At 36.1% G+C, this 23,538-nt stretch overlaps 2 protein-coding genes across 2 annotated transcripts in view; one reads left to right on the plus strand and one right to left on the minus strand.

The window, feature by feature from the left end:
* Window positions 1-10,185: 10,185 nt before the first annotated feature.
* Window positions 10,186-14,281, minus strand: LOC100370670 (dual specificity protein phosphatase 23-like). Its single transcript, XM_002737389.4, has 3 exons — window positions 14,086-14,281; window positions 11,466-11,738; window positions 10,186-10,552 (listed from the first exon to the last, which is right to left on the minus strand). Exons 2-3 carry the CDS (start codon window positions 11,730-11,732, stop codon window positions 10,358-10,360), a joined length of 462 nt encoding a protein of 153 aa, XP_002737435.1. The 5' UTR covers window positions 11,733-11,738; window positions 14,086-14,281; the 3' UTR covers window positions 10,186-10,357.
* Window positions 14,282-15,631: 1,350 nt separating this feature from the next.
* The window catches only part of LOC146731668 (laminin subunit alpha-like), a 41,137-nt gene continuing 33,230 nt past the window's right edge, over window positions 15,632-23,538 (plus strand). Inside the window, exon 1 of the mRNA XM_085492987.1 lies at window positions 15,632-16,040. Within this exon, the coding sequence (XP_085349113.1) occupies window positions 15,657-16,040 (384 nt within the window). The 5' untranslated portion in view covers window positions 15,632-15,656. The remainder of the gene's footprint in view (window positions 16,041-23,538) is intronic.

A 23,538-nucleotide genomic window follows, 5' to 3' on the forward strand; every position in this document is an offset into this window, starting at 1 on the left:
TCATCATTAATTAATCCAATGCTTTATAAATACATTTTTTATTTTATCATATATCCGTGACATTTGTGACGATTTTAGCTCATTATTGTCAATATCTGATAGTGTTGTATTTGTAGATTTCAGTACTGAGTTAAGTTCATTGTACCACTTACTTTTTATAGTCTTGTTAAGTAGGAAGGCTTCCTTAATAATGGGGTTTTGAATTTTGTTTAGGTAGTTTGTATATTTTATTAACTGTTTTTTAATGAATGAATCGATAGGATATCTACCCAACTCACTATAAATTCCCAATTTCGGAGTGTTTTTTGAAACGCCTAGGATGAAGCGACAAAAGCTGAGGTGTACATCTTCTATAGTAGAGTTGAATGAACTTTCTTCAGCCCATACTTCACATCCATATATAAGAATTGGTCTTATTAGTTTATCAAACAATGATAACAATAATGAGGGACTGAGGCTTTCATTATGACCTAATTTGGCTTTCAAAGAGAATAATGCTTTCATTCCTTTGTATTTCAGATGTTTCATAGCAGCTTTAAATTTTCCATTAGGGCTGAGAACAATACCTAAATAATTATAATTTCTCGCGATGTTAATCTCATTCCCTTCAAAAAAGAATAAATCACTGTCATAGTGTTTATTATTTTTATTAAAAACCATAATTTTTGTTTTCTCTGTGTTCACAGCGAGTTTCCATTTCTGTGTGTATTTTGAAACATTATCAAGGGCATTCTGGAGGCCACTTTTAGATTTAGAAAGAACAACTATATCATCTACATACATTAGACAGCTGATTGGTGTGTTATTTAAATTTGGTGGATCACATGATTCATGGTCCAGGGTATTAGTTATGTCATTAATAAAAATGTTGAAGAGTGAAGGGCTCAGATTATACCCTTGCTTAACACCCAGTGTTGAATTAAATTGATTGGTTAGTCCATCTTTCATTTTTATTTTATATTTTATATTACTGTACATACTTTTAATAATTTGATACATTTTACCTGTCACCCCATTGTTTAATAGTTTCCAGAATAGACCATCATGCCAAACACTATCAAAAGCCTTTTTCAGGTCTACAAAACAGGCATAAATTTTGTTTGTTTGCTTTAGCTTCTTTTTTTTTTTTATTCACTGTATTTTCATGCTGATTGTTGTTGGTGTGTTTTTCAATAATAGTTTTCAATATAATAAATAGTCCAGTTAATTTATGGTTTGACCTATCACAAATTGCAACAGAAATAATTTCTTCACAATACATTCCGGGGAGGTGCCTAGATTGACATACTAAAAGTCTAGGAAAATCTAGGCTTCTGAAATATACCTAATTTGCATATATTCAAAATGGCCGTTTGGTGCATTTTTACAACATGGAAAATATAACTATTAGGACATATCTTTAATTCTAGATGACATTTTTTAGATATTCAAGTTGCTGCAATATGGTTTGGTGTGTGTGAATGTATGTGATTGTGAAACATTTGATTGAATAACAACCATTTGCATAAATCCAATATGGCCGTCAAAATAATATCATTTAAATGTGCAACCTCAGACGGCCCCTCTGAGTTTGTTCTTGGTAATGACTCCATGAGCCACGCCGTGGGGTGAGGGGGAAACATCGATCCTAGTAACCCGATGTTCAACCCCCCTCGATCCTGAAACAGTCACTCTCGGTAGATTCCGTGATCCAGAGTCCTGCATTCGGTATTGCTCTGGATCCCGCCAAGTGCTGGATGTAGGGGGAACGCACAGACGGTGTTGATGGGTGGACCTTGGTTCCCTGCGGAATAGAGGCCTAAGTCTTTAGGGTAGGTAAATTTTATGCTCAACCTTTTCTGCTGGACCAAGCGCTACCCGACCGATCGGATCCTTCGTTTCCTCCCGGTACCACAATTTTTTTTGGTTCGGTGCAACGAGTTGTGGCATTCATGGAATATTTCAACCGGTTAGTCAGAAACAATCCACGCACTGAGAGCAGAGTGGCGACTCTCATCTTTGAGTTGTGGCAAGCCCACTTGAACGAATTGTTTTGCATCACCTGCACTTTGAAGTCTTAATGGCGGAACGTACCAGCCTCCTAGACCAGCAGACACAACCATTGGTGGGACACCACACGGCTAAGCGGGATATCCTGCAGTGTCATCTGGCTCTTGTGGAAGAGGCTGCCTCTGTACAGCAGAATGCGGTTTAGGCTGTTTTTACTGGGTGCATCATCGCCTCAGTTACGCAGCCTGGACCTCCCTCCGCTTCATTTTTGAGGATGGAAGGAGCAGTCTTGGTGCTTTAGGATCCCACTGACCAGTTGGTACAGGTGAGACCAGCCCCCTTTGGGGCACTACCAGGGGATCCCCGCAAAGTGAGAGCAATCCGACAGGAGGTAGATAGTTTGCTTACAAAGACCCTATACACAGGATAGAGGACCCGGTGTTAAGTCTACTTCGATACTGTACTTCTACTTGCAAGTATTGCTGGTTCCAAAGACTACAACTGTGACAACAGGTGGCTGTGCCCTGTTCTGGACTTAAGCAGACTAAATCAGTATGAGCTTCCTGGAAACACAGAGCACCATATTATTATCCATGCTCTGTTTCTACTGGTTAGCCTCGCTAGATTTGAGTGATACTTACCCGCACATACTGATACACCCAGTGAGTCAGCGACTCCCTGGATTCACCCAGTTGGGCCATGTAGTCAAGCGTGGGGTGCTCCCCTTCAGGTTTTGCATGGCTCCATACGTATTCACCAGAGTGTGGAAACAGGTGGTGCTACTGCTGTGCAGGTACACATCACATCGGTACACATCAACATACCTAGATCGCTGGTTGCTACACAAGCCAACAAAGGGTGGTTAGTCAAACAGTAAGGCTAATACCAGATTCTCTAGACCAGTTGTGCCCCCTAGTGAATTGAGCAAGTCCCACCCTCAGCCAACACAACAGTTGGTGTTCCTGGCCAGGGCCAGGACACTGAGGTGGGCTTGGTATGGTCGCCGCAGGCCCGTTGCGTAAACGACCTAGCCGAACACCTAGTCATCGTTCCCTCTGTGTCCCTCTGGGAACTAATGCAGATTATCAGAATGATGTCAGCGACTCGTAGGGTAGTTCCCCAGGCAGTTTTATGCAGCTACCCGTTACAACGCAATTTTGTTGCAACACCAGGCTCTCCTATGGGAACTGGATAGGCAAGTAACACTCTCGGACCAAGCGAGGGATGCCTTGCCCTGATGGTTGGCAATTACCAACCTCAGGCAGGGGGTTCCCTTGGACCCACTCGCCACAGCTATGACTCACATGTTGGGGAGCGCACCTGTTGGATGAACAAGCCCAATGAAAAATATGGCCCCTGCATTAGATTCAGGACTGCCATATCTACTGGCTCGAACTGAAAGGAGTGCGCTTAGCACTACTTCACTTTCTACCCATAGTTGCTTCGCACAGACAACACAGTGGTGGTCTCCAAAAGCTACAAGGAGGGGGACCAGATCCCCATCGTTGTCAGTCCTAGCATAGCAAATTGTCCTTTGGTACATGGAATACAATGTGGAGCTAGCCGCACACCACCTTCCAGGGGCGAGAAACAGTCAAGCGGATGCCCTCTCATGGCGGCTCCATTTCCAGAACTTGGAGTGGCGGGATACCCCAATGGGTAACCTCCAGACTGTTTCGGCGGTGGGACGGTCCAAGGTTAGACCTATTCAACTACAAGAGCCTGGGCCAGGGACACTTTGTCGTCCCCCATGGGCCCACATGGACATGTATACCTTTCCTCCCTTCTCTCTATTCACCAGGTACTGGAGAAACTTCGACAGGAACTCATCTGCTGTTTGACGTGGATGGCGCCCAACTGGCCAAGCAAGGTCTGGTTTCCACTACTGTTGAAAATGTTAGTCGAAACACCAGGGGTGCTTTCAGACTTTCGTCCCAACCAGACGACGCACTGTCATTGAGCCCAGCGATGTGCTACTTACATGCATCAAGGCTCTCAGTTGACTCACTCAGAGTGCATTGCCAACATCCTAGCCAAGGCGAACAGAGATCCAACCAACACAGCCTACGCCTCAAAATTAGGTGCGTACACTTTTCACCCATCGTTTGAATGAAATGGACTTGTCCTTTCAGCAATTGTTGGCTAAGGATCAGCCTTGTCATCCACCATTAGGATTCTCTGGGGACGAGACTAGCCGGTTGTTCTACCATTAGAAGACTGTTTACTGTTTAATCAGAGGCCTAGACCCTGAACGAGGGAACCAACCAATTGGAACTTATCGGTTGTTTTGGCCGCTCTAAGCAGACTGCCCTTTGAGCCTCTCCGATCAGCACCACTCAAACTTTTGTCGGGGAAACAGTCTTCTTACTCACCTTCGCCTCAGGTAGGCGTTGGGCTGAACTAGGGGCCACTGTCCTTCTCGGATAGGTGTGTCGCCTTTATGGACAATCAAGTCGTGATAAAGACATGAATCAGGTTTCTCGCCAGGAAGTAAATCCCAGGACGCGATCCACAACTGATCGTCATTCCTATATTGACAGACAAGGAGGCAGCACCTGAATTTCTCTTGAGGATAGTGAGATGCAACTGCTCCACAGACTGTTGCAGTCTCAGATGAAGATAGCGATGACGATTAGCAATTACTGTAAAGGGGTTAATTATTCACTGGGTTTTAATTCAGCTTTTTTCGCTGACTGGAAAATGCGCTAAATTAAAACCCAGTGAATATGTAAAATTGAGCATAGAACACATTATCCAAATGATAAAACTGTGAATTTTAAACCCACTAAATATGCCTGAAACGCTAAATCAGTGAAATTTAAACCCAGTGAAAATTAGTCATTTTACAGTACATTAATCAAACAATACACTTTTGGACAAAACTATTTAATACAGTTTGTTAAATCAAAAATAGTTTATAGAGTTGAAAATTTACGTTTAAATGGTCTATTATGTATATAGCATAGGAGATTTGTAGATCCGACCAGGGTGTTTCATTCCTCTGGTTTTTCTTTTAGATGTGACGGCCTTGTTGGATTTATGCAGATGAAGCATCCGTCTACCCATGATACTATTTATTTACATCTTTTCTGTACTGTACGATTCTGTTTAAAATTGTATTCTATCATCTTAAACTTATTACTTATGCCACATAAAAGAAAAGCCGGAAGTGAAGTTACATTAAATAATTATACTATCGCGGCCATATTGGATTTATGCAAATTGTCATCTACCCAATCAACACATTTGGCACTCTCATACCTTCTCCAACTCAAAGCAGTACCATAGCATCCTGTATTTTTTGAATACCTCATCTAGAATTAAAGATATGTCCAGATAGTTATATTTCCATGTTGTAAAAATGTGCAAAACGGCCATTTTGAATATATGCAAATTAGGTATATTTCGGAAGCCTAGATTTTCCTAGACTTTTAGTATGTTAATCTAGATACCTTTCTGAAAAGCACTGTGAAGAAATTATTTCTGTTGCAATTTGTGACGGGTTGGCCCCCTTTTTTTGCTAGAATGACTGGACTATAAATAGGTTGTTAGTTGTACGACAACCTTTTCTGAAACCAAACTGTTGGTGAGACAAAATGTTATTTTTCTCAATAAAAGTGGTTAGCCTTGTATTCAGGATACTTGTAAATAGTTTGCCAAGGCAACTGGAGATTGCTATTCCCCTGTAGTTTGAAGGATTTAATTTAGATCCTGCTTTATGTATGGGTATTATTAAACTTGTACTCCATGCATGTGGGAAGATATTTGCATTGTAAATAGAGTTAAATATTTTTTTAATAGGTTTGATGAGGTAATTTTCACCGCATTTTAGCATCTCATTACAGATTTGGTCTTTTGCAGTTGATTTGTTGTTTTTCAATAATCTGATGGCTTGTTTAATTTTATTTTCCTGTATTGGTCCATCCAAATCAGTTTTACTAGCGTCAAGTCCCTTAATTTCCCTATTTCTAAGATCTGATATAATATCGTCTTGTTCTTCTGTATTTTTACCAGGTTTAGAATTTAATAGATCTTTGAAGTGTGTCAACCATTTATCTGGTGCTATGCAATCAGCCTCTGACTTTCATGTATTCGCGTCATTGTTGAGTTCACTTATTTTTTTCCAGAATGATGAATTGTTACCTTGAAGACTCTCAATTTCATTAAGCTGGTGTACTTTAAATTGTTTTTTTTTTGTATTTGAGTATTTTTTTAAATTGTTTACGTGTTTTGAAGAATTTACATCTAACAATAGGGTCATTAGGAAATCTCTGAATTAATTTAGTATGCATTTTAAGTTCATTACGTAATAAATGGCAATCTTTATCAAACCATCTTTGGTTGTTTGTTTTTTTATTTATTTTATTTTTTATTATTCTTTTGAAGTGGATTTTTTTAAGGCTTTTTTCTGCCAATTGACATAGAAGTGAAGAGAAATCTGATACCATTTTGTCAGAGTTCTCATTTGCCGACATAAATGTTTTGATTTCATTACATTTTGCTAGCTCTAAAGCAGATAAAAATTTATTTTTTCGAGTCACTGTCCCAAATATATTTAGTTGGTAAGGGATCCAATCTATTACTATGATTTCTTTGAGAATTATTTGGGAGGTCTGGATTTAAGCATAAAGATAGGATAATGGGACAGTGATCCGAAATGTGGGTTAATCTATCAACTTTGAAATATTGTACATAATTATAAATTGATTTAGAAATAACCCCAAAATCAATTGTACTGCATCCATTGGTGAATAATAAGTCTATTTACCTGCCGAATCCCCAACTGTCCTGCCATTTACAATTACAAGATTACATTCAATACACATTTGAGAGAGTTTTCTACCAAATTAGTTAACACAGGATTTTGAGACACTATCCATATTATTACGTGGTTCAAAATTATCATTAACATAATCCAAAGGAAGCGGAATGTGTTGGTTTATGTCTTCATTAATAATGTCAGTTAATTCTCCTATTCTAGAATTAAACTCCCCTAACAAAATGACGTTTCCTTTAGTGGAAAAGTGGAGTATGTTATTTTCTAGATGAAAAATATCCATATCTGTTTTTTTATGAATAATAGAATTCTCTGGTGGTATGTACACACATCCAATATAAATATCCTTCTGTATTTTAAACAAATCTCTATCAAGCTTACACCAGAGAAAGTGGTTTGAACAGTTACTGACTTTGTGTATATAGTTGTTATATTGTGCTTTGTATAAGACAGCAACACCCCCTCTAGAAACTCTCTGCTTACTAATATTTAAATTTCTATCTTGTCTAATAATTTCAAAACTATTTAAGCTACTAGGCAAAGTAAAAGAACTATTACTATTTAACCAAGTCTCCTGTAAGCAAATAAAATCTAGAGATAAAATGAAACTGCCCCCAACAGAAGGCAGTTGCATCATTTTTGAAGTTAAATAGATATACATTGTATTTGTCCCTCTAGAAATATGTTACATCGTGCAAAGAAATCTCAGACAAAAAATATGTGTGCTGAGAGTATCCTCGGGGCGGAGCTACGTCATAAGACATTCTACGTTGCTAAGACGCGCACCACCACCATGTATTTCTATGGGCTCCGCGCGAGCTGCTGTGGAACGCCGGTCGAGCCGGTGAAAATAGCTTAATTCAAAAAAATAGCACAAAATCAACTTTATCTTGGACAACCAAATTTATATATGTTGGACATGCTTTATGGTAAACATGTTTTATAAATTTTATGAAAAAGTTTTTAAACTTACAGTAATGTGGTTGCCAACAACACAGAATTAACATGTACAAACAAAACTGAAGCTAGTAAAGTAAAATATCAGCCTAATACTGCTTATTTCTGCTGACCAGGAATGATTCCATATGGATTGGACTTCCTTTTGCATGCATGCTAACTAAGCCACTAAGGAATCCAAAGCTCATCCATAGCATGACTGTTAAGATAGATCATTGTATGCCTCGCTATCAAGCTTTTCGTAGATGAGCATCTTGGGCAGTTCACGATGTTCGTTACAACAAATTAGACCAACACTCATAAAACTATACGAGATGAATTACAAACACTCAGTTTGGTTTTTAATATTTATTTTCTGGTTATCACGAAAGTCAGTTGGACAATTTTCTGTTAGACAAACAAGAGAAAAAAAATCGAATGAACACTCCAAATAAAAGAACATCCTTTAATTAAGCCAATTTATAAAACAAAATCCTATTGACCAATACCTTTTTTTTTTTTAGGTCTTACAACGATCTAACAACGTTGCATTAAATCATTAATAACAAAATTAAAAACTTGTTCATACACCATTTTATTAAAAATCACAATGTTATTATAAACTAGTATGTGTACTTTCAAATAAATACTATTATAATACAAATGAATATTATTTTACTCTCTCGCATAATCTTACAGATTCTAAAATCCGATCCTGGCATAAATAATGTCAGTAGTTTTTAAATATCAAAAAGATAAATAATAATATTTACCCGTAATATTTAGGACAGGATGAAATCCAACTGTGAATAAGTTAAAATGTATCTAATAGTTTTGTTTAGATTTATGTAATGGGAAAAGCTTACAAATAGCACATTCTGCATTTCAGTGGAAAGATACAAATATAATTTGTGTGAAAAAAACAACAAAAAAAGTGAAGTATCATAATTGCTCACACAATATTCTGTTTAAAGATTACCGGGTACACAAGTTGATATTGGCATTCATAGGGTGAAACCAAGTACATGTGGTCATATCTAAACATCAAAGAAAGCTTAGAAAGAACTACCGTGTGCTGAGAGTTTTGGAGACACATTAAAAATTAATTCAAAATAACTAATATGAACAGATTTAAGTGTAAAACTAATAAGGTCTGCACAATGTACCAAGTTTCATTGAAATGTGATTAGAACCAAAAAAATATTAATTATTATACTAATTAGAGGATTAATATGAACAGATTTTAACCCAAAATTAATCAGACTGTCTATTGTCCTAGAGCATTTATGTACCAAGTTTTATTCAAATGTGATGATCAATACTTGAGATATCAGTATTAATTAATTATGTTAATTAGGTGATTAAGAAGCATAAATATTTACCAAAAACTAATATGGTGCATAGTCTTAGGTTCATTGAAATGTGATGGGTACTCTTTAAAAGTTTCATTGAAATCCAATGAGTGGTTTTTAGACATCATAGAACAGCAAAAAATTAACTATTTACCCAAAAAACTAATTAGGTCTCTGCACAGTCCTCAAGTAACTATGTACCAAGTTTCATTGAAACGTGATCATTACTACTCGAAATATCAAAAGCTGAAAATTAATTAATTATGCAAATTAGGTAATTAATATGTACTGATATTACCCTAAAAACTATCAGGTATGTGCAGTGTCCCAAGTTTTATTGAAATGTTATGATTAGTACTTGAGATATCAGTGGAAAATTTATTAATCATTATGTAAATTAGGTAATTAATAATATTAACAGATTTTTACCCAAAACTAATCAAATCTGCGCATTAGTTCAGAGCATCCATGTGCCAAGTTTCATTGAAATCCAATGAGTGGTTCTTCAAAAATCAGTGGAACAGTCATAGAACAGCTTAAAATCAGTTAATTATCATGCAAATTAGGTAATTAATATTCATGGATTTTTACCCAAAACTAACCAAATCTGCGCATTAGTTCAGAGCATCCATGTGCCAAGTTTCATTGAAATCCAATGAATGGTTCTTCAGATATCAGTGGAAGAGTCTTGGAACAGCTAAAAATCAGCTAATTATCATGCAAATTAGGTAATTAATATTCATAGATTTTTACCAAAACCTAATCAACTCTGCGCATTATCCCAGAGCATCTATGTACCAAGTTTCACCAAAATCTGATTAGTGGTTCTTGAGATAACGGTGGAACAAAAAAAGTGACATACATACATACATACAGACATACAGACAGGGTAACTGCAAAGACTCCCTTTTGTGCTTCGCACACGGGAGTCAAAAATGTTTGGTCAATGAATAGACTGCCCTCACAAGAGCATATCAAAATGACTTTGTTTTTATAGTCTTTTATAGAAGGAAGCCTTTTTTTATAGTAAATTTTCATAATCGATTTAGATGTACTATATTTAATCTAATATAAGTGCACATAAACCGAAAAATTGCATTTACTGTACCAATATTTGCTCTATTAGCAGTGCATGTGCTTAAGTAAATTACAGTGGTGTTTCTAAGATCAAATTAAATAATATTTCAATGATTTAATATACAGCAAATACAATATTTGGTGAACATGTGCTTCTATGAAGAAAACATGGTATACACTGTATCAATCTAAAGTTTTAAATGATCTGAATCTATGCTCATCACATTCAAAAATTAGACTTATAATGCTGATAAAATTGCACGACAGCTCTCTCTTGTTCAATTACTTCAATAGATCCAGGACGGATTTCCCGTATAAGATTAATGGCATCTTGTCCAGATATCTTCCTGGTTTTCACTAGATAGCATGCCAGCATTGTACCGGTTCTTCCGTTGCCATGGGCACAATGAACTGCAACAGCCTAATAATAAAGCCAGAAGATCATTTATGTTAAAGATAGTGAAGGGGTGGATTAACATAAATATCGCCATGGTAACACATTTGTTGACACTGAGTTCAGGATTTATAAGATAAGGATGTGCAACTTTCATAACCATGAATTGTGACATGCGATGAAATTTCAGGAGAGGGGAACTCAATTTGCAATTTGTAAACTCTTCGCGCATCTATCAAACATAGTTCTAGCCAATCCTCGGGGGCGGACATCCGGGCATTTTCTACCGCCTGGCAACCCTCACGGTGAAAACAAAGACCAAAAACTCGCAGAAAACGGTACTTTGCGATGATTGTTGAGACTCATCTGAACAGTGTAACAAAATTAGCCCTACGTGTGTAACATATATGAATTTGGTTGTTCAGGATTACTTCAAAGTTGAGTTTGTGTTGTTTTCTTGAGTTTTCACCGGCTCCACTGGCGTTCCACAGCAGCGCGCACAAAGCCCATAGAAATACGTGGTACAGTGGTGCGCGTCTTAGCAACGTAGAAGGTCCGTGACGTAGCTCCGCCCCCGAGGATAGCTTCAAAGAGCGCCATGGATGGTTGAAAACATTTGATTGCATAAAAAAAAAAATAGCAAGATTTGTACTGCATTGCGTATTAACAAGGACACTACCAAAAATGGTTTGAGATGAACATGAAGCAGTTCTTTCACAGACGTGCTATTTTGTAAGCATTTTTCGAAATGTAAGTTTGTCAGGAAATTTGTTTTATGCTTCTACAATTCGCATGACTTCCTTAATTCGTGAGAGATCACCATCGAACACATGCACCCCCCTTGCTTTCCAGTGATAACAGTGAAAGTTTGTATCATGCTCATGTTTAAAACTTTTGGCTGTTTTCATATTTTCATGAATAATCTTAGATTTGCACTCACTTCTCCCTTTGCATTGCTTTCTTCCACAATCTTCAAATATTTATATATTTGATCCATAGAAGGCGCCGTAAAATCTGGCATCTTAATCCTGTGCCACTTTAACATAGGGCACGTATCCATAGGAGGCGAGTTCATTGTCAAGGTGACGAGATGGTGCACACCTTGTTCATGGATGTAGTGCAAATGTTCAGCAGTGTGCGGGAATGCCAATCCAGCTACCTTTCCCTTATCAACCCAAGAAAAGTTTCCTGGAGCTTTTGTTGCCATTGAATACTGAAAAACAAAGGAACTGCACATAATTATTGAAATATTGTAAATGAAGCTCACAAAATGATTTATATTTTTGAATGCATTTGGGGGAGGGGGGGGGGACACGTGAAGACAAGTTTGAACTTGATCGGTTCAGGCATGTAGAATATATATTAATATATGTCAGTCGGCCATTTTGAATCCGATCTGAAAAAATAAAATGCTGTGCATGAAGGTTCCTTCATGTTCAGTGTATGTATCAAGTTCAAACTAAATCTGTCCATGCACGACTGAGATCCGGATCTAGAATGGTAAAAATGTGTGATTTTGATACATTACTGGCCTTAAAATGGCTGATATTCAGCCATCTTGAATCAGATGATGAAATAAATTTATGTGCATTTGTCTGATATAATTTCTGACATATTTCTGAATTTTGAACTTAATCAGTTCGAGGTGACGGCTGGATATGGATGGACGCACAGATACATACATGAAGGTCAATTCACAATTCTCTGTTTTTGTTTGAACACAAATGTAAAAATAAAAAGAACATTTATGTATTAATTTACAAATAATGGAAAAATATATTACACAATCACCAGCATATAAAAGAATGGTTGCAAGTCAAGAGTTGCAAGTTGTTAAATGCAGCTGTAAAAAGTAGCAGTTGTGAGTGTTCACCACCTTTGCAAGTGGTGAAATTTATTAGTCAAGAGTGCAACTACATGTAAATAACCTTATAGTCTAATGTCAGTTTTTGAGTTGCAAGTGTTGGGAATGTTGGGAATTGGGGGTAATGTAATGCAGGAGCATGGAGCTAAAAAGATACGTCATCATAAACACAAGTCCTTTGTTTATTTTAATATTAAAGAGCAAAACCTTTTGTGTTTACAGTGGAATTCTTATTCTTGTAATACCAGTACTAGTATACTATCACTATGTCCAACTTTGATCCTTATGATATAAGGTTTGTTTCATCTCTCTTTTGTTTTTCCTATTCCCGTTTCCATAATGGATAAAAAAAAATCTTGCCATTTTAATTTGAAGAATAAAAATATTGAGGACATATCATGTGAAATTAGTACGTTAGACCATTACACATCATTACGCGAGTTGTACATCAACTGGAATGATTCCCTGGTCCACATCACTTTTACTGCTAATGTGCTGGTCCACTTATTCACACCTTCAACACTACATGGTGTCCTCAGGAATTTTTTTAAACAAGGGAACAGGGGTGCAGCGCTCTCATGCCATGGCCATGCGCCTCCTTACCCTGGGGGCAGATCCACTGGCAACCATAAAATTCGGATTGACCAGGGATCACATGTGGCCACTCCAACTGTGACCTGTCTGATAGTAATTTTGGCCCAAGGAAGCCATAGAATGCAAAAACTCCACACCCTGGTAGGGAGAACCCTATCTCCCCAACTTGGTGCCGCCGCTGAGTTGCAGTGCCCTCTCTTGCAGTTTTTTTCTAGAAAAACCCCTGTGTCCTAGCATATGTACAAATGTAGTTGTGACACAAATTGTGTGCACTACAAATATAGCCATCATTTTGCAGCATAGGGTTCTAGGCTTTGTCGGTTAGTATATATGGCAGTAAAAGCTTGCTGTGTATACCAACAAACCACAGGGGCCTGGTGACCTAAGTACAGCTGATAGGATCTAGCAGAAGAAAAAATAAAATAATTGCTTACAGCTTAGATATCCATTTTGTGTTGAAATATTTCAATTTTGTCAGTGTTCGCAAGTGAAATATAAGATTAAATGCATTTGAAATTGCCATTTAGAAAATTCCAGTGCAAGTTTTGTTTCCTTCTTGTATTAAAGGGCGACAGTCGTTGATATGGGACTCATAGTGATGTATACAACGCGTGTAAAACGCATTGTTTATTTACATGAAATTCGAACACGCGCTGCGCGACGACCGCCACGCTTTAAATATTTCTACTGTACACCAATGCTGCACAAATTCTGGTAGAGTCATATTTGACACAAAATGGAAATGTAAGCTGTAAGCAATTATTTTATTTTTTTTCAATCTGCTAGACCCTATCAGCCATGTTTAGATCGTAAGGCATACCCAAAATGCCGCAGAACCAAGACTACGTATACCAAGGTCAGATATTTATTTTGAACGAAAAATCAACCCAACCCAACCAGCTGATTTATAATAGAGCTTACTGTTTTGAAAACAAAATAGCAATATTGATATTTTAAATGTAACAGATTGTAATGGTATGCTGATATCAATATTGATACTTTGTTAAAAAACAGTGAGCTATATTGCAAAGCTGCCGATTGGGTTGATTTTTCGTTGACAGTAAAATAGGCCATTTTAACTTCAAGTTCAAAGAACAGTTACCTAAAAGTCGTAATCGGCTGTGCACAGAAACAATAAAAAATGATGATTTGAGCTGTCAGGCGATAATCCGTGTAAATAGTAAGACTCGTAAATACAAGATGATCCACGAATTTAACACGAGAATCCGGTTAATGTTGCGGGTAGAACATTGATCAGCATCGTCGCCATATTTTATCGCACTACGACCCGTGTTGACCTCGAAAGTAAACTATTTACCCACAATGCTCCGGGACAACAAAACCTGTCAAATTATTCTAACCGTACGTCAACTTACAGTAACACTCAATGAAGTGATCGGTTTGCGCCGAATAATGAAAAAAAGACGTATAAAAGGAGAAAAATATTTATATTATTTTTCCAGAAGATGTTCATTAAGTTTATAATGTGTTTAGTCGTTTCTTCAAATAGTACTTTTCGCGTTTTTCGTAAAAGTGGCATTTAATAATAAAATGGTACTCATCTTCTATTTTGCAGATACTTTAATTTTTTCTATTTCGGTTTTTGGTTTGGTATACCTCTCTGTTTCAATTTTTAGTCTGTGATTGCTCAGACGGAACCTACTTAGACATTCACATAGTTCGGCATTATTTTGATCAAATAATTTTCTAAAATAAATTCATTTTAGAAACGTTTGTACGTTCTGAGTTTATTTCTTCTGTTATTGTTATTTTGGTTATCATCAGTCCTTATGTTAATTTCCCTTTCCCAGTATAATTTATATATTTTTTCAACTTCCAAACTTAATTTCTCGATTTCTCTGTCGTTTAGTATAGTTGTTGTTTCGGTAATATGTGGTTGGTTTATTGCAGTTAACAGTGTAGTTATCATAGTTGCACTGTACCGTGTTCATAATTGCTGCCTCCCTTTAAACAGTATACATGTAACCTTAGACGCTCACCGAACACTTTAAACATTATTGTATATATATAAATTTTCTCATAATTTATTTGTTTATATATTTATGTATTTACCTGAGAAATGCCATGTTTCATATTTCTCTGTGCCAGTGGACCTGGACCCCGATCCCTCGGGCCCTCCGTTAATTTTGCCTGAAAATTATTTTGGAAGTGGTCCATAGCGCCATCTGGTGGTGAAAAAATACGTCTGACTGGTTTGATCTGCATTTATAACAGATCCTTTTTTTTCTTCTGATTGTTATTCACTTTCTGTTCCGTATCTCAGGCCAATTCAAAAGTTAAGGACAATAATCCGTGATTCTTTTGGCAATTTCGATTTCTTGAATAGTGGTGATTTACCTTTTTAGCATGACAATATGGCTGTCCCATTCTTGGTCAGGGTTCAATGAACGCGTGAGCTAACCGCAAATTGTATTAAAATGACGTAAAAACATATTTGAATCTTTTAAAGTTTAATGTACTTATTCTACAGAATCTGAGTTTAAGTCATCGTTTTTTTAAAAAAAAGATATAACTTAGTTGTAGTCGTATATTTATTTAGCTGTAAAACAACCCCCCTCATTAAAATAGTCGGACCCAAATAAAAAAGGAGGTCATGGGGTGCATCGAGTTTGAAGTATTTCTGTTTGGTGGGGTCAGTCGGGTTGATATGCAATGGCGGGTAGCAAGTTTCTCGTCGCTTGCTTGATAGTTTCAACTATTGACATTTTTTCAGGGATTGTCAATGGCCAAGTTCTGCAGCCTCCTTATTTTAACATCGCTACCGGTAAGAACATCTCCGCGACATCGACTTGTGGCGAGGAAGTTGGAGAGGAACTTTTTTGCAAACTGACTGGAAACACCGCTACCGATGTCATATACAATTCTGATGTTAACTTGATCCAGGGACAAATATGTGATACCTGTGACCCGAAGAATCCCCTGACATCCCACCCAGCCTACCATGCTATAGACGGGACAAAACAATGGTGGCAAAGCCCGCCACTTTCACGTGGGCTCGAGTACAACGAAGTCAACGTTACCATCGATTTTGGTCAGGTAAGAATTCTTGCCCATCTTCAGTCTTAATGATTTCTGTTGTCATTAGTAAATGTATCAAATCCAGAGAGCATCTTTATTCTGTATAAAAATAGCGACTATGCAGTCTATGTATGAATACAACTATCAATATAAAATAATAAAAATTAATATTTTTCAGAAATTCACTTTAAAAAAATAATTTGTTCATATATCTATAGTTTCCTGTCACGAAGGACATCGATATCATTAAGACCCCCCTCCTCAAAATTGCCAGGTCCCCTCTATTCTTCAATCTCACATGTTTAATTTATCAGTCCAATTTTCAGCAACGTTTCCATAAAAATGAATATTTTTCTAATACGGTTTCATTTAAAACAAGGTGCTTCAATTCTTGTATTTAATTCGTCTACTTTTCTGAAGGTTTAACAATAGTCATCACTAAATTGCCTCATATATTTGTAGCAATATTAATAAAGCAATTGTTAGAAATAATAAAAAAATCATAGGAAAAGGGTTGAGATTCGTGTGGGTTTCTAGTGTATATGAATTAAAGTAACTGTAAAAAAATGAGTTTTGTCTTGCTACCAATTTTTTGAATCTATATATTTTGTCTATTATTGCTGACGTAATTCAGTAACTTCATGGATAGCCATTGTCATAAATTCCTAAGGCATACAGCATGCAATGTAAAAGTACCGGTTTATCAGAACATGTTTTTTTGAATTACATTATTTTCTGGTCCATGCTGTATTGCATAGTGGCTGCCCTGCTGTGGAATTTGTGTCAGTATTCTCAATGCAGTGCTTTCATGTTTAAAATCACAAGCGAATAAGTCAACACTCAACAAAAGTAATTGCTCGTGAAAGTTGAAAACTACAGTTGTCATGTATGTTGAATAGTGCAAAGCATGGTTGTGACTTGCATAATTACCCGGCTTGAATCCACATCATTATTTCTCAACTATTTCATGCCAGCTTGGGTGATTTTAAGAATACTGGCTGAATTCAAATGTTACACTACTGGGCATACAATGGGGCATACAAGTACAATGCATTGTGATAGAGAAATTAAAGTTTTACACTACTCCACATGTTACTGGGCATATAGTACAATTTTACCAGGACAACATTACCACGTTTTAAGCTGTGATTGAAACATTCTGTATATCTGCATTACAAATCAGACCCCTTTCTTAAAACTAAAACCACTAACAAAATTTCCAACTTTTAATTGAGCCAGTTTAAGCCAAGTTAAAATTTTGCACTACTGAGCATGTTACTACACATACATGCAATGCATTATGGGAGAGAACTTTCCATTGTATTTAAATGGGTAATAGAAATCTATTCCCATCCTGGAAAATTACTAAATTATTTGTCAATTTTTTGAATTAGAATTCACAAGAATAATAATTGATTTTTTTCATCTTATGTCAGATTGTCACTGAGAATAATTTTAGGATCTGAAGAAATAATATCATCATAGAAACCAGTATAAAAATGTAAATTATTACCAATTTTGACCATTGACCCCAATTTGTTTTCCATTTCCTGATGGCAGGAATTCATAGTGAAAACCTGGAAAAGATGACGTATTATTGTTCAATTTGGCTTAGACCTCATCAATATGAAAAATGAGATGAAAAACATTTCACCAATAGCATCATAGAACACTTGGAACCATATTCGAAAATGCAAAATGCAGATAATGCACACTTTCAAAAGCTGCCACAGCCCAAGATGGATACTGACCACAGATTCACTTAATTACATTGCTAGAGATGTCTTGAATTTTTTGATAATTTTGTGTCTTCAAATTTGGATCTTCGTTTAGTATCATACATGTTGCATCTCCTCATCTTGTAGATTTTGATTAAATTGAACTTCACTTCACTTCACTGCGACTGGCTAACTTTGATGCTAATTTGCATGTTGGAGTGGGCATCTTTTGAATTGTGGTGTTTACACAGTCTTGTCAGAACTCTTTATATAGGTTAGGGTTTGGTGGTTTTCTTTTACAACTGACAAAAGTGACAAATTAGTTTGGTCTTTAGTTTCTAAGAGATTGTAGAATTTGTAAATAAAACGTCTAGACATTGACACCCACACTGTTGATCAGGCCAAGAAACGGGAAAACTTTCATTTCTGGTGTCCTAAAACTCTGGGCATTACGTTTTCCCTCCTGTTATTTTTTCTTCTTCAATTTTTATAATATTTGTTATATATATAATGTACTTTCTCTACTTTTAGTGCATATACTTAAAGTGCAGCGGTCGTTGCGCAGCGCATGTTCGAGTTTCATGTAAATAAACAATGTATTTTACACGCGTTGTATACATAGCTATGAGTCCCATATCGAACAGGACGCGGCGCGACGACTGCCGCCCTTTAAATGAACATTACAGTTGTATTTCTATTGGGAAAATATTGAAGTCATTTAGTATACAACACGTATAATTTTTTATTTATATAAGTTAGTTTCTTATTGAGATACTTTTTGAACAAAGCAAATGAGATATATATGTTGTATATTTTGTTATTCATTTATTTATTATTTTTTTTTTTTATATATAAATATTATTGTGGAAATTATATTTTCGAAAATATTTGTTTGAATTTGGCCAAATAATTTGTAGGTCAGTTTTTGAGCTTTATAGTGGAGATAATGTATTACGACCTACCCCTAACCTGAACCCAAACATGTACATGTATTGTATAAACCCCTAAATATACACAATTAAAGCGGGGGAGGGTTACTGGAGGGTTAGAGTTATGGGTGAGGGAGTCCTAAGGAACTATTCTTAGGTTCAGTTCCTTTGACATTTTTTTCACTTTGAAAAGATTTATTTTCTATGATTTTTATAATTCGATAAGGTCCAGTAGTTATGCTTCCAGCGTGGAGGGAATTTGTCATCTGAGCTAATTCCACATGTGCCCAACCCATGCTGAAATGAGTGGTTTAGTCAATCACAACAAACAAATTAAGCAAAGTTTCAGAAAGTTCATTTCCCAACTATCATTAAAAATGTGAAAAAGAAAAACTTGCTTCAATTTCTCAATATTTAAATAAAGACAAATTAATGACCCAAGGGAAAAAAATGTGTAAAATGTTGCATGAACATTTGGGCATGAAAAATTACTGCATTGAATCCAATGAAAAAATAAAATTGAATCATGTCTCCTGTAAAGTACTTTTAACACCGTAGTTTATTTAATTGGACCATTAACAAATAGTTATTTTTTGGGTGCACATTGAATATAGCAATAAAAATTATATTTATTTTGCTTAAATTCATTTTTTTTCAGCGGTAACATGAAGTTAAATTAAATTTTATTAGAGGCATTTTCGTGAACAAGTGTAACATTTGGAAACAGAAGAACAGTTTACCTTGTTTTATTTCTGGTTAATAAGGCCAAAGAAAATCCAGTTTGATTACTAGCATCAGAAAGTGGTGGCATTTCCTGCCATTTGTTATTGGAAAGTTATAAATTATGCTTTGAAAAAAAAATTACAGTCGTCAGCTATGTGTGATCTGCACATACAATCCTTCCTTCAGGGATTGAAATAGAATTTTTTCCCTGCATGCACAGTGTACATGTTGAATTTGAAATTTACCTGCACTAACTTGTTGTGAAATGCACCACTTTTAAAGTTTAAATAAAATTGACGGGTTCTCGATTGATGCGATCACGAAAGAATTTGCTTTTTTTTAGTTGTCTTACAATGTTGGTTGAACTTAATTTAGGCTTAGTGAATATAATGAGAATTTGTTGTGTTAATTTCTACATGCACAGTGTGCACATTAAATTTTGAGTTTACTTGCACTAGCTAATAATCTATGTGCATAGTGCAGTGTGCACCAGAGTATTTCGATCCCTGTTCCTTCCTTTTAAGTAGTGGGGGGTGGGGGTGGGGGAGTTGGTGTAACCTTCTATTTATTTATGCCCTTTTCAACAGATATAAATCTTTCTACTCATAGGCCTTCCTGTACTAGACCAAGTAAATTTAGTGTTCAATCCTCCACTCCTGTGTTTTCCGCCTCTTTTTAGAAAACATTTTGGAATTTTATGACATTTTCACCTTTTTATTTGTTAATTTTAGAGCAAAAAGATTAGATTTATTATAATGTAGAAAAAATAGTGTTCAGGTCTGTGTTTTGTTGTTAATAGGTAATGGTGGAGAGCCCTGATTTTTTTTTTTCAATACTTGGTAGTTTTTTTTACAAAGTTATCTTTCAATTTTACACTTTGTTAGGCAGACCATGGGTAGACAGTACAAATTCTTTTCTTTAGCTGGCTGTTCATTGTAATAAGAGAAGCTAAGGACAGGTCAAATACAACTCATTATTTGTATGTTTAGGACATATCTTTTGAATCAATCTTATCAGCATTTCTCACTTCTCTGGCAGATTAGTTCTCCCAATTGATGTGAAATTCTAAAAAGGGATTAGTCCTCCCAGTTAATGTAAACTTCTGAAAACAATTTGTGAAAATTATAGTTTCACTTAGAGGTTATTCCTCAGAGCTTGCAATTACCAAATTATTTTTGGTTTGTCTGCTGGACCACCAGTTTTAAGAGATGATACAGTAGTAATATTGGATTGTCCATCAAGTTTAGTAGCTACTTTTACAGCCTTGATGATAAGTGTCAATACAAATAAAAAAACAGTAAATAATTTTCTTGTCAATACATACCAAACCATACTAATGTGTCTGCGTATTAAATCAGTATTGCCTGGTCCTTGTCTCCTAAAGAGAGACTTTTGTTACTTTTTAAAAAAAAAAGCAAATCAACATAATTTTTTCCATATTTTATAAAAATTTGGATTGATACAAATTATGGACAAATATAGTAAAAATTGTTTTGGCAAAGTATTAATGATTGAACTGGAGATTTGGGTGTATGATTAGGGTGGGGGGTAATATGAACAGAAAGTAAATGTAAAAAGGAGTGTAACTGAATATCGTTATAGATGTATAATTTTGCTGCTTACTTGCAGTAGTTGGTTAAACTAAAGTAGTGCTACGTGAAGTTAGTAACCTTATACTATTCTCTTACCAAGGACACCCATCACGTCCTTAGAAAGATCAGAGTTTAGTCAACTTTTTCAAAGTTTACCATTTCCAGCATAGCATTCAGTTGTAAGTAGACAGGCTAGGAATTAAAAGCTCTTGTTGGTATAATGGGATTTCAAGAGGTATGGTGAATAAAACCCATTGGTGGCGAGGACAATAAGACTTTCAACTGACTTGAGTTCCAAGTTATTCAGGATTTCTGAAGTGGCTCAATATGTGGGAGGTATCTGTAAGGAAAAAAGCGTGAACAATGAGTAAAATACAATTAAACAGGGCATTGGTAAAAATAAGTAGAGCCACGTAGAATAAAAGACATTTTTCTAAGATTTAGAACAATGATTATAATAATCAGTCTAATACGTGGCTGGGTCAAATTTTAAAAAAGTGATTATTAATAGTTTCACAGACTAAATGGACATAATTATCTGCTGTCAAAAGTATTGAATAAATGTGGAAAAATTGTGCAGATTATTTTGTGTAAAGGGGCGAAATTTAACTTGGATGTTCATGGCTTGGGTTGATTTTATGAGAGATTTATTTTTGTAAGTCTGAAAATCATGAAATCATATAAGAAGAGACATTTCACATCAAGTCTGGTTATGTTATCAGTTGTGCTTTTTTACCCAGTACAGAATATTTTGTTGGATAAAAATTGTCTAAAACATAATAATCTGAACATGCATGAATCTTATTCTCGATAGCGACCATTTCCACTGCCTGGCAACTACAACAGGTGAAAATAATGGTCGAAAACTCTCAAACAAATGTGCTTAGGGATACTCTCCTGAACAGTGTAACAAAATCACCCCAACATGTGCAACATTTATAAATTTGGTTGTTCGTGATTTCTTCAAAGTTGAGTTTGTGCTGTTTTCTCAACTTCAGCTGTTTTCACTGGCCATTCGATCGGCGTCTCACAGCAGCTTGTGCAGAGCCCATAGAAATGCATGGTACAGTGGTGCTTGTCTTGGCAACATAGACTCTTTCGCGATATAACTTAGCTCCATAGCTACATTGTACATTTTACTTTTATACCATATATACTCAAACTATGACATTCATTTTATATACATATTGCTATTAAACCAATAGATAATGTTATTTCTAAGGATGCAAGAAAGATATTATTTAACTAGTGGTAAATGGCTAAAAAATTAGTGGATTTTTTGAACAACAGCATAAATAAAGCGGTATGGTCAGGGAAATCTAGCAAGCAGGTTTAATGGTGGAAAAGTACCTTAAGTCAGCAATCAAGACACAGCGAAATATATATTGCATCTCATATACCATTAAATCACCAAATTGCAAGCATTCCTTGCGGTTAAACAATTTATAGTTGCAATTAATTGGATGTCTTGAAATTTATATACAGATGGTGAATTTGACATAAACTGGAAGGACAGTAGCGTGGTTTACTGCCAACATTACGGCCTACTGTGTAATTTACCAGCACAAAGCATGTACAACTCTTGTTTGAACGTAAACTTTGATTAAAAGGAAAAATGAAAACATTCGCACTACATAAAATGCTGTGAAAGACCGAAAGACATCAAAGCTAAAAAGTAATAGAATCAGAACATGTGGCTCATGAATTCTATAAAAATAGCCGGCCTATCCTTGGTTTTGTTGTAAATATTTATGGTGTGTATTAACACTCTGATATGTTGTTGTCTGTGATTTCCGTTTTGTGTTTATTTACCACCAAGCTAGGATAAAGTACACCAGTCTCAGTAGTATTATCTAAATAATACCATTTTTTCTGCCATTATAATTCAAGCATTTGACCCCAAGGGTTTCATGCTGGATGATAGCGCTGTCGGTGGTTTCACATTGCAAAATAAGGTAGGCCTTAAGCTTGCCCAAATATTGAAATTTTAAGTTGCGCCTCGAAACGGGTTCCAGCGCTGGCCCTAATTTCAATCTCAAAATTAGGTGGGCCAAACTGCTGTATGAACAAATGTTCAGATTATGTAATCGCCACTATCTTTGACTAAATTAGGTTTGTGACTTTTGTTACGGTCTCACAACTTTTACACAATCGCAACAACAGTGGTTGTGAGAGGAGTCAATTGGACTGATGAAGCACAGTCCTCCAACAGCAGACTGTAGTCAAGGAAACAATTGAATAATTGAATACAGGACCAACTAACCCTTTTGATGTTCAGTCTAAGATAGGATTTGAACTTGGGTCTATCGATCATGAGTCTGATGCGACAACCACTATGCTGCAGTGACCAGTGGGAGTCGTCTTCTGCGCATGCGTCAGATTGCCATAGCGTGTCATTGTTTACAAACAAGCCTCTGCCCATGAGCCTTTGCTTCTTTTAGCGTTTGTTGTTATTGTCGCTTGGGACTCAATTCCCGCGCATGCGCAGGTGACGTCCCTCTCGCTCTAAACCCTCCCACCATTGGCCTTACCTTACACCAACTCACTTTTGGCC

This window comes from Saccoglossus kowalevskii, chromosome 18, assembly GCF_978046115.1.
Source record: "Saccoglossus kowalevskii chromosome 18, keSacKowa6.1, whole genome shotgun sequence".
Classification (NCBI taxonomy): domain Eukaryota; kingdom Metazoa; phylum Hemichordata; class Enteropneusta; family Harrimaniidae; genus Saccoglossus; species Saccoglossus kowalevskii.